The sequence below is a fragment of the Thunnus thynnus genome, chromosome 2, assembly GCF_963924715.1.
Source record: "Thunnus thynnus chromosome 2, fThuThy2.1, whole genome shotgun sequence".
Classification (NCBI taxonomy): domain Eukaryota; kingdom Metazoa; phylum Chordata; class Actinopteri; order Scombriformes; family Scombridae; genus Thunnus; species Thunnus thynnus.
The window spans coordinates 27,574,474-27,586,811 of NC_089518.1; the positions used below are offsets into that span (position 1 = coordinate 27,574,474).

At 39.5% G+C, this 12,338-nt stretch overlaps 1 protein-coding gene across 1 annotated transcript; it reads right to left on the minus strand.

Annotated features, from left to right (window-relative positions):
• Nucleotides 1–1,191: 1,191 nt before the first annotated feature.
• LOC137199471 (creatine kinase U-type, mitochondrial-like) lies at nucleotides 1,192–9,007 on the minus strand. The gene is made up of 10 exons (XM_067613798.1): nucleotides 8,859–9,007; nucleotides 5,982–6,147; nucleotides 5,338–5,536; nucleotides 5,160–5,255; nucleotides 4,839–5,060; nucleotides 4,598–4,683; nucleotides 3,353–3,476; nucleotides 2,966–3,100; nucleotides 2,746–2,871; nucleotides 1,192–1,483 (listed from the first exon to the last, which is right to left on the minus strand). The coding sequence occupies exons 2-10, from the start codon at nucleotides 6,122–6,124 to the stop codon at nucleotides 1,367–1,369; spliced, it is 1,248 nt and encodes a 415-aa protein (XP_067469899.1). The 5' UTR covers nucleotides 6,125–6,147; nucleotides 8,859–9,007; the 3' UTR covers nucleotides 1,192–1,366.
• Nucleotides 9,008–12,338: the final 3,331 nt, after the last annotated feature.

A 12,338-nucleotide genomic window follows, 5' to 3' on the forward strand; every position in this document is an offset into this window, starting at 1 on the left:
CACTACTGTTTACAAAATCCTATTTTAGTGTCCCTCAAATAAATCCTAACCTCATTCAGACTGTAATAACTGCAGCATTAATTCATTATCAACACACACACACACACATCATAAACATGGTTTGTGAGCTCTTTAGCATAGATCTCTAATAGCATTAATACATCTACGTCATTAATCTGCTGCCAGAAAAGGAAGAGCGACTCAGAGAGACTCTCTGAGCAGCAGGATTTAAAGGGGCCATTCGCCCAAATAATTAAAACACTAATTTCTCATGGCAGGATGCCTTTATTTATAAAGTATAATCCTCACTTCTCGCCTAAGGATGTAAATATGATGAAACTGGCTGTGTGTTGGTGTTAACCTGATACTGTTTGGCCTGTCTGGTGTCTGTTAGTAATGAGCTAACCTGGATTAAAGGCCCTGCATAGGTGGCAGGTGATGTCTGATGCCAGGTTAACCACCGGCTGATGAGGAGTAATCCATCCATCTTTATTCACTTTGCCTTCAGTAGCTTTATTCTTTCTCCCAGTTATTAGACAGAGAAGAAAATCTGATCAGCATAAGAATATGAGTGTACTTGCTGCAGCTTTAACAGCCTTCTTTGGGGGTCATAGTTCAGGACAAGTCGTGTTTCAACACTTAATTATAGAGTTGCAAAGGTTGTGACATTATTGTCCAACATACGTAGCTCCATCTGTCTGTCAGTCTGGCAACCAGCCATGGCCTGATAACAACATCTCTGCCTGAGGAACCAGCAGAGCAGTGGGAGTAAAGTATATTACACACGTGAGAGTGTGTGTAATATACTTTCTTGGCACTGTAGTTATATTTTCTGACCTAGAGTTTGGCCTAGATTTAGCTTGGATTTATTACCTTGTTTTGCATTTATTTACTGGTGGTATGGTTTTATGATAGTTATCACTGTCTAATCTAATCTGATCTCATTTTCATTGCCACTTTTCCACGTGCTTTATATGATATGAACTTGATCTGGTTAGAATTGTTTGATAGGCCTAGTTCTTTTTCCATTTTTTTCCCCTTTTTTTAGGTTTCAGGTAACTTTCTGCATCACACCACAGATGCTGTAACACCACTGAAATTTTAATCAACATGTATAAAAGCAGAAATTATTATGTTCTAATAATTAACAAAACCCTTGAGTCTTCAGACAAGCACCTGTAAGTGACGCAGTTTGATTCATCAAGAGAGTTTATTGTGTTTTGAATTCATATACATGTAATTAATTTATTCTGCATGTAAGTCAGTAAGATGCTATACATGCCATGAATATTTTTTAAGACCAACAGTTTAACGACCAGCGGTTGGAGCGCCTGCTCTACTCCAGGATACCCAGCAGAGGTAATGTTCACTTCCTGAACTGAGCAATGGGGGAAGGAATCTTGATGTCCTGACCCTTCTCCAGCCTCTTCTCACATTCAATTAGAAAGTTTACACCATCGATCAAGAGCTGCACCAGCTCGACCTGTGGATGCATAATGTGATGTGGTGCATTAACAATCACATCATCAAAACATACAGTTTCACAAGTTCAGGTGACATTTTAATTAATATCTGTGTAAATTACCAACCATTGCACCAGATCTCTAACTCAGTGGCTTCCCACCATGTGCCACTGAGGCCCAAGAGTATTCAGAATCTAATTCAATCTGACAAGACCTCCAGCTGATTTCAATGATTAGTTCCTTGTCTCAGGTTAAAGTGCAAAAAGTGGAATCAACTGGTTTAGTTGGAATAAAGTGAGTATATTTTACACTGAGCAGTTTTACTTTTTCTGAAGTAAGTTTTATTTTGCAATTTGCTTTAATGCATTTGCAATTGCACCCATAAAATGCAGCACATTTTTTCAGCCTTTCATGAGTGGGCAGCTGTTAAACCATTCACAGTGTGCAGCCAGTCAGGAAAGAAGAGGAAAGTGATTTGATTTGCAGAAACTATTTTGTTGATTTTTACTTTTTTTTAAGTAGAGTTACTACTGAGTAGACACAGTAGTTGAGAACCATTGACCTTCATCTGTTTATGAGCTGTTATAAACTCCCAGTTTAAATCCTCTGCTAATCTATGCTGTTTTGACTCTTAACTATTTCTGATGCCCATGCCATTTCTCTCATCCCTCCATCATCTGGCATCTGATTGGCTGTAACTTCCCTATACATGTTTAGAAGGGCTCATCCTGCCAGGAGGCAGTGTCAAATTCAACTAAAATGGGGGACTTTTGATCCCTGAGTTTAGCCTTCCAGACAGGACTTCCTCTTAGGACATATACAAATCCTGTCCCCCTCAGTGGAAATTTCTAAGTCTAAGGCCGTATTCAGACCAAATCAGGCGGTACGGCGAAAACGCCAGTCCTCCCATTGATTTGAATGGGGGTAGTGCATTTCGGGTGTGGCTGTTTTGGCTGCTCCAGTTATACCTAACTATAAACCTGACCTAAGCAATCTATGAGCTTTTATAGCATTTGATTGGTAGCTCTTGTTGAGGTTGCTTCACAGCCTGTGAGGAAGTGGTGCATGAGAGGCTCAACTCATGAATCAGACGTCTGTTAACCTCAACTGGCACATCCCTGTCTGGATTACAGATTAAAGAACAGCAGAGGTTATTCACAGCCCACACCTGTTGAGATGTCTACTCTCCTCTGTTTGGCTCTGTCTCTCTCAGCCTGTTGCCCATTTCTGCTTTTGCTTGCTTTAACCGTTGCCTTCCTCTCTTCATTCCCTGTGTGTTTACCTCTGACTTGCCCAGACGGTCAAGGTTAGAGATGTCAAAGGTGTCTCCACTGGCAGCTGTGTCGACGCCTCCTGTGCCTCTCTTCTGTAGCCTCAGGTTATCTAGGATCTTTTTGAAGCGAGGGTCCTAAATCATTGACATCACATACGTGAGAAACACTATACACAGGGGTGAATACAGTCATCCTGAAGTTGACCTGTTAGTGTTTTTGCTGCATTACCCTGCTAAGGAAGGGCAGACGAATATGCACGCCAGCTCTGAGTCCAGTACCAAGGTTAGAGGGGCAGGTGAGAATGTAGCCCAGACGCTCGTTCCACATAAACTCCCAGCCTCTCTCCTGAATTAGTTGCTCCACCTAGAAGTCACAAGAACATAACATACTTTTAGTACAAGCAGTAAACAAATAAGAAATAGCAGTTACACACACATTTTGGATCTGTTTTTTGCAGTTTGGTCTTGTTTTCACATGACTTGTGTACAATGTGTCTATGAAGTCTTTGCAACATTAAGATAAACTACATGCATATACTGTTTCCATCAGGATGATGAACAGACTGAAGTTGGAAACATCCACACTGTGTAAATGATTACATAGAGACACACATACCTGTTTAAGACCTCTGCAGAACCTCTCAAACACTCTCTTCATATTTCCTCCTTTCTCCATGGATATGATCCTAGTGTGGTCCTCCTCATTGACCCAAATTAAGAAGTTCTTCTCGTTGTTGTGCCTGAGACAATCAGGGAGGCAGAATTCAACTCCAATCAAAAGCCAGATTTTGATGTCCATGTAAGTACATCTTCTCATATAATTCAGTCATTTAACATTAAAAGGAAAACATATTTTTGATTTTTCTCAGAAAAAAACACACACAAGGAAGCAAGGCACATTCAGCATAGCAAATGGGGAGGTGAGTGGTGGGGGCAACACGAAAAAACAACAGCAACATCGAAAAAGAAATTATCCTGAAGTTGCCGGTTATTGAACGAAAAAGAGGAGAAGAGAGGCATGAGGAGAGATGTTTTGGATTTGCAGAGAGGAGTGAAATTTGATCAGTTCAGAAAAGCAGTTGGATAGGCAAGAAGCATGTCAAAAGCATTAAAACATGAGACAAAGTAACCTACATTGGTTTGATTCTGGAGGAACTGCAAGTGCATTCATCCAAAGTTTCAGGATACTACCAGAGGTGTGTTAAGCACTAAATGTATGGGAAAATGGAATTTACATGTAAAATGAGAAAACAGAAATCCTAGCAGTAGGACTCCAATTTTCATTTTTGTTGCTGATTTTAAGCCTTGCAGCAGTGGGGGTGCAATGTTTTCTGTATAATCAGTTCTTACATAATTTACAGAATAAACAGTGTAATCTAATTCTACTGTATAATCCACTTCTCTCTAGTCATATCAGTCCGACTGAATGGTGATGGTGCTTAATGTTGTCTGACGTCAGACAGTATTCCCAAATCCTTCCTAAATCCTGTACTGGGATCAGCTATGAGTATAGGATTGTTATTAGCATGTCACTCCCCTAGTAATTGACCTTTAATTGTATCTTACAAATTGGTGAATGTTGTCAAATAATACATATTGATAGAAAGAAGTTACAGAATGAAGATTGTCACAAATTAGCTGTTGGCTGTTTGTATTTCAGTTGCTGTAACTCTAAACCAAAAATTCAGTTGTCTTCATTACAAACCAAGCACTAGCGATGGCTGTGGATGACAGAATGAACTCCTGAGGCCTCTTCAAAAATCTAAGTTTCTTAGCAATCTAGGGAAACTATGCAAAGACTACAGATTGTGCAGCTATAAAAGCAACAGTATATCTTGGACTGAGTCTCTCCTAGTCTTACCAGATCCCACGAGCATCAGGCCAGTCTCTGGCCATCCCAGCTGCCGTGAGCAGAGGTGACACAGGTTTATCAAACAGGAAGTGCTCCTGATCGGCCAGTAAAGGGAAAGATGGACCGTGGGACATTAGATGTCAATGGTCATCAGATAAAAGCACAGAAACCAACCGTGTGTGTGTGTATGTGTGTGTGTGTGTGTGTGTGTGTGCGTGTGTGTGTGTGTGTGTGTGTGTAGGTCACTAACATCAATAAGCTGTTGCTGCTCTCTGTCAGACATTTCTCCCAGGCTGTAGTAGCGACCAGTCAGGTCTCCCTTCAGGCCAGACAGAGCTGTCACACACACACGCTCCACTTCACGGCGCTCAGAGCGAGTACACGCAGGTGGAAGACTCAACCCACGGATGCTACGGCCAGTGCGGACACGAGATGACAAGACGTAGCGTTCATCAAACATCCCAGAGGTGATCTGAGGAGGGGAAAGGTCAGGTCACTGTATGAGTGTATACAAGAAGTGATGGACGGACAAGGCCATGGATGTGGTGTAGAGAACAAATGGAGGTCTAACCTTGGAAGAATCCAGGTCAGTGGGGTGCTTCATTGTACGGGGGTCATAGCCATTGTGTCTATCCTTGATAACAGGGTCAAAGATCTCAGCAAACACCTGATGGAAAAAGTAAACATTGTCAGCTCCTCCTTTTTTAGGACTAAAGACGCAACAACTCATTACAAACAATAACACGAACCTCATAGCTCTCCTCATCTCCAGCTACCATTCCCACAGTCTTGATGAAGGGGTGTCCAGGATTGTCCACTCCGGTCTGGATGCACTGGTCCAGGGTCCAGTTGTTGGGGGTTGTCTTGTCCCTCAGGCGTGCATAAATGGTTGGGGTCAGGGCTGCTGCCATGCAGTTATTGTGCTTCCTCAGGTCGGGGAAATCAGCACTGTAGAAATGTTTCCAGAAGTAACTTAGTTACTTAGACAAGTTTACTTTCACTTTGGTAGAACTGTTTCATGTTTCAGTCTGAGCAATTTTTAAGACAAATAACTTAAATAACTTAAATTTGAAATAAAAATGCTCGGTGCAAATGCAGAGCTTTGCTAAGAAATTATGCAGTGACAGATGTGGGTCTCTCTCTGGTTGAAATTCAGCGGTGAGACAAAAAACACACAAATCAATCTGACTTCACTTTGCATCAGATGTTTTGCTTGTGCAGTCTGCAGAAATAACAAGCACTGCAATGTATTATAGTTTATTTATTTAATATTTACAATTTTAACTTGTTGATAAGCTGCCTTAATCTATTCTTTAAAGGAAACAGTGTTAAACAACTTTGTACAGGTAATTAGTGAAACACCTCACATATACACACTCACAAACACACACACCTGGGTGGATAGAGCCTCTTCCTGTCAGCAGCAGCAGTGCTGTCACTCAGGAGGTATCCTGATGCCAGTGTGCCAGCTCCTATGCTGGCCAGAATCACTGCCGTGTTACGGCCAGATACCATGCGGGTGAAAGAGCTTGCCATGGTTAAGCTGTCTGGGATATTCCCTGGTAATAGATAAGACGGCAAACATGACTTTCCATCAGCTTCAAGTGTGATTTCTATTCACTCAAAAAAGAAAAAAAATCAATTGCCAGCCTCTCAGTGAGAGGTGATATTTGTGTCTTTTTTTCAGTTGGTGACATCATGTTGTATTACCACTGTTTGTCACTTAAATTTCACCTTTAAATTTGGTTACATCCTGGAGGCATGTAGGTAGTTTACCCTGAATACCATCCATATCCGAATGTGATAACTGTTGGTTGTAGTCTCATTAGGCAGCTAGAAATGTCAGGGTAAATGTTTGTGTTTATTTGCACTACTTTGTAGCATGCTGAGCTATTGGCTTTACCAAGTCTGAACTTTACCGCGGCATCCTGCCTGAATGTCACAGATGGCATTTGGAGGAAGCTGATAATTGGGAATCAGAGTATTAAAAAAAGTGTAGAAAGGAGGGTGGATTGGCAACAATCTGTGACATTACCAGAGTATAAGTATGAGAGCGGGGTAGGATATTTATTGTACTACTTTATAGCACAATTGTGTCTCTTCAGAAAACTTGGTAGCTTGTTAACATGGTAGTGAGATTATGAAATTATAATAACTCAAGTTACTACAGGGCACAGTCTTTTTTGGATTACAGTGCTAAAAATGCTGCAAAATATATTTTACTTCTTGTAATTGTTGCTCTGTGACCTCAGTGCAAAGAAGGAGACACAATACAAAAGGATTTTAAGTCCTGAAATAATACATTTTATGAGTATGCAAATGGATGCTGGTAATATTTTGCCTTTGTTAGTGTAATCAACATTCATATTTACATTACATTGTATGATCACACATCTTTGCAGGTACACAGTCAGCCTACTAAACTACTAATTGCATTAAGCTATCAAATGCTTAAGTAACGGATATGCCCACAGTCTGCGTGATTAGATTATTCTAGAAACAGATAGAGGCCTTCTGATTGGTCATCGCAGGAGAGCCAACAGCTCAGGTGTTAAGATGATTTGTGATTGGATGCTGAGAAAGATGCCACCATATTAATATAACATGTCATCGGGCCCACACAGTGTAACACTGTCTGTCAGACAATGTCAATCAAATATCAGAGGACATCAATCAAAGGGGTTCAATGTTAGTTGACATTTTATTTCTATTCTCTTTTCTCTGTTATTTTGGGAGTAAATAAACTATATGAAATTAAATGAGGAACACTGTAATGGTGTCAAATACTGCACATAAATTAATTTTACAGCATTTCTATGAGGCATTTCTGTATCTTTGTAAGTAAGTAAGTAAGTAAGCTTTTATTTATATAGCACTTTTTAAAACACACAGTTACAAAGCGCTTTACAGACACATACACATGCAAAATTGAAACAGATAGATTAATAAAATAGACAAACATGACACAGAGAGAAATCAACCAAAATGAAATAAAACAGGACATGGGAACAAGAAGGGATGTCTATAGAAAGGCTTGCCGATATAAATGGGTTTTGAGGTGTTGTTTAAAACAGACCAAGGATTCAGCTGATCTAACAGATTGTGGAAGATGATTCCACAGAGTTGGGGCTAAGAATGCAAACGTGCTAATGTGTCACCCTTTGATTTGCGGTTTGCGTGGGGGATAGATAGAAGGCCAAGATTTGAGGATCGAAGAGGTTGTAAAGTGGAATGGGGAACAAGGAGCTAAGAAATGTAGCTATGGGTGTGCTTTATATGTAATCAGCAGGTGCATTTCCCATAATTGTCTCGAGCCACAGGTCAAAGTCACTTTTTACGCACACATACGTAGTATTGATAGTAGCTTTTGGTGAGGTTAAGCTGAAGCGCCAGCTTAGAGTTGGCATCAGCCAACACATGATCCTTTATGACATTCTGGGCTGGTCAGCTGTGCTTACACAAGACAGACAGGAAGAAAACAGAGACTGCGAGTGGGCGGGTGATGAAGAGAAGCCGAACAAACACTGGAAAGAATGACGAGAAGAGAGGAAGTGAGGGAAATTAAGGAGCTACTTAAGTGGATAAAAATACAGACAAAGGCAAAAGAAGAAAGACAGAGAAGCCAGAGATTGTCAAAAACACTAGAGGGAGAGGAGAAATTGAGAGGAGAGAGAAGCATTAAGGTCATGGGGAGGGGTTAAAGGAAGAGGTCACGTAGAAGAAAGAGAGTGGAAAAAGTAGGATTAGAGGGATTCCCACTGGAGACTAGATTAAATGAAGAGGAGACTGATGAGGAGAGGCACCTATAGACGTTTGACCTTTCCTGAAATGGGGAAAGATATATTACTGAGTGTTTTTGGTTGTTTGTTATTAGGTTTTGTTATTAGTTTTGGGTGTGCATGTACTGTAGGAGATATGCTTGAGCTTTGACAAAGGAAATATTAATGGGAACAGTTGTTGACAGGTGGCTAGTCCCTATTAATATTAGGCAGATTAAGAGGCCCTAATGCACTAGGCTGCTGTGTAGGCTGTACAGCATGCTGTAAATATAAATAAAGCTTGATTTAAAATGTAATGAATCCCAATATACTCTTACAACAATATACAGCAAATGCATTGTATTTTTTCAGAATATTCCCATTTGTCAGGAAGAAAGCTGATGCCCTGACACAAAAAAACATGATTGAAACAAGTCTATGGTACTTCTTAAAGGGAAGCATGAGGAGTTGAAGAGAAGCTGAGAAGTGAGGAGGGAAAGTCCATCACTCACCTGAGTATAGTCTGAAGAGCAGAGGGGCTGGTTAGTTTCCTGTAGCTCAGTCCTGAGAGGCTCAATCTGCAGAGTCAGAGCAGACTGAAGAACAGAGATGGGATCAGAGACAGACAGAGGAAGAGAGAGAGAGAGAGAGAGAGAGGGAGAGCGATGGGGACACTGGCTCAGGATTAGCTTCTCACTGGGCAACAGACAGAAAATCCTCTTTCTACTGTCAGTCAGCATGTCTGCCTGCCTCTTCACACACGCTCACACACACACAGCTGACTGTAGGCTTCTATCTTTTTCTTCCATATGCTTGTGTTTACAATATAGATGACACTCTGGCCATTAAAAACCTTAAATTCTTTGCTGTTTTACACATTAATAACATAACTGAGGTAACAACAGTGAACCTTAGCTGCTGGATAACACCTACAGCAATTCCTGACACCTGTAATAAATCATTAGCTTAACATTACTTCCCACGCCTACCTAGAACATCTTTAACCGAGTGAACTCTGACAGCTGAGGTTTAACCGAGAGCCCTCTTTAACAGCTTTAAAGCTCTTATTTATCACCAAATTTATCAACTTGATACTTCATGACTTTCCCAAACGGTATTTTTTTCAGAAGTCCTCAACAGAAAATGATGCATTATTTCTCTTTGGGGCCTCAGAGACCTCAACTGTACAACATGGTTTAATAAAATGGATGTTTATATGTTCAATATCAATAGCACTACCCCTCCCCAAAAAATCTATTTGAAGTTCTGTCATTGGAGTTTGGTTCATAAGAGGTCTAACAGTGACCCTCAAAAGCATGCATATACATTTATTAATTCATAGCATATATAATATATAATATATCAAATATTTTAGAAGCAATGCTTTACAGTCAAATAGGCAGGCTCAGTTTGTGGCAAATGAATGTGTTAACTTACCATTTCAATATTTTCATACATTTTGGGTTTAATAAGGTCATAAATAAATACATTTTAAAAGTAAATAAATATTTAAAGGGGAAAGTGGTCAATTTTGCAATTATTATGATTATTATTTTTACACATCAGTGAGGTCAGTAGAACTTCAAACTATGAGGTAGTACAATCAGTGTCACAACACAAGGGTTAAACTACTGCAGTTTGTTTATTTATTGCAAATTAATCAGCATTGACATTTTAACAACATGTAAATGTGCTGAGCTCAACAGCTCAACAGCTATTTTGCACACATAGTACGATTCAGCTTAAAACTGACAAATGGAAAAAACCAACTTCATAATTAGAGGAAATGTAGCACAAGTCTTTGTCCTAACAATCTTAATCAACAATACAATCAAGTTAGAGTTAATCAATACAAAATCATCATTCATGAGCACATATCTGAGTAAATTTTAATCTTATTTTAAGTTTGATTTTTAAAATGTTGCATGCAGCACGGTTCCTTATTTCCATAGGTAGAATGTTACAAAGATTTGCATGGTTATCTTATCTGTTTATAGGAATATGAACTCTGCCACTTCCTCATTACATTCCAGCAAGTTGTTTTGTATCATTCAGTGTACAGTCCAATGTCAGTACTTGACATGGGGGGTGTGGACAAAAGCAGAGGTTTTCCAAGGACTCAAGTGTAAACAGGGAAAGTCAGTCACTATTACCTAAGCATTGTGTTCCTTTGTGTTCTTTTTATGTTAAATGTTGGTTCCTTTTCCTTTTCTTCTCAGTATTTAATGACCACTTTAACAGATTTTCACTTAGCCCATGAGTTGCTGCCGTTGACTGTAAAGGGCTAAGATGTCAGACTCACAGTGTTGTGATAAACTTCAGTAACTGTCATCCATCTTTCCGTCAGAAACAGGAGTGGTGTTGGTTCATCTGCTATAATTCCCCCACTGAGAGACAAATGCTTACAACCTACAGCCCTCCACTCAGTTTACTGGCTCTAAAAAGTGACAGAAGATCCCGCACAACTTGGCTCATCTCCTCGACAACATTTTGAACGATGACTTCATCACCTTGCAAACACTTGCTCACACAATTTTTCTCTCACTTACTCAGTCCCTCTGTCTCTATCTGGCCTGTCGCCATCACTTTCTCTCCATTTCCACAACTCTAATCATATTTCCTGCAAAAAAAACATGAAAATCTGAAAGTCTGTTGCTGTTCCTCTTGCAGATGCTTACAGGGAATTCAATGTTTCTTTCAAAAGGTGGATTCTTTGTTGAATCATTCCATCTCCGAATTTAATTTCTCAGTTTTAAAACATTTTAGTTGCATGTTTACCACCTAACAGTCTTGTGACCTGCAACCAAGTGTTTTGTTTTTTTTTTTAAATTTGAGCACCTCCTATTTGGACCATAAAGGGGCAGCATGGAGTGCAACATCCATGCATTTTTATACTTTTTGCATACCATTGTTTCAGTTTTAAGACAGATTTACAAAAGAAGTGGGACAAGCAGCAGATATGATCACAGGTTGTGCAAGTGCTTTTACTGGTGCAGAAGGAGGCAATTTCATCCATGACCATAGGGTGGCAGGACAGCCTCAGTGCAAGATCACACTAGATGACAACCTGTTCAAAAGGATTCATGTCATTCAAAGTGAGGATATCCAGACAGAGATTGTCCTCTGCAGCACCTTTTGATTCAGTGAATAAGTTAAACCACAGCTGATAATGGCTGAAGAAAAGTTGTGGAAGATGTGGACAATCAATCTTAAACACATTTTTTTTAATGTTCTTCTAGTGCTAACTGTCAACCTGTCAGTAAATCCAATGTGTTAGCTTTTTTGTGTAGCCTGTATATTGATTAAATGAACATTTTCGTATTCTTGGCACATGGTTTGACCACCCTAATGTTCATATTTCCTAGTTTACAGCAATATGACATCGTCTCTCTGGCCCAAGACCCTTTCCAGAGAAAGGGAGAATTTAATAATAACAGTGCTTCATATGCCAAATGATATGTGGTCTCATACTGTCATTGTGTCTTAAATAGACATGGACTATCATTGTCTTTTCAAAGCACTAGACCTGAAATGTAGTATTCTGCTGTCAGAGTCACGAGATAACCTGAAAAATAGCCTTAATATAAGTTAAAATGGAAGCTCTAATTTCAGTCACCTAGGACAGCCTTGCACTATTTGTGTACATATGTTAAGAGTTTATAATCTGTAAATATACAGAGAGCCTACTATAAAAAATACAGCGTCCAAATTTGCAGTTTTCTCAGTGAGGCAACGCAGATATTGTCTAAATGACAACAAAGGATGGATATTTATTTCCCTGCAAAAATGTGCCTCTGTCTACAAAATCTTCTATATTACTCCTTAATTATTCATTATTTTAAGGGCAGTTTCAGTTTTGACATGTTGCTTGTGTATGATTTAAAATCTAGTTCTGGTGTTTGACTAAAAGAAAAAAACGTATGTACAAGTAGGTTAATAACTGGACTGTCCTATATATGGGAATAATATGAATACTTAAATTTAGTGGATCC

Bases quoted from the DNA above. Each gene is read 5' to 3' on its own strand.
- LOC137199471 (XM_067613798.1), bottom strand. From the start codon at position 6,124: ATGGCAAGCTCTTTCACCCGCATGGTATCTGGCCGTAACACGGCAGTG. The intron at 5,256-5,337 runs GTTCGTGTTATT...TTTTTCCATCAG, and splicing joins GAGATGAGGAGAGCTATGAG to GTGTTTGCTGAGATCTTTGA. The intron at 4,684-4,838 runs GTTAGTGACCTA...CTGGCCGATCAG, and splicing joins AGCAGCAACAGCTTATTGAT to GAGCACTTCCTGTTTGATAA.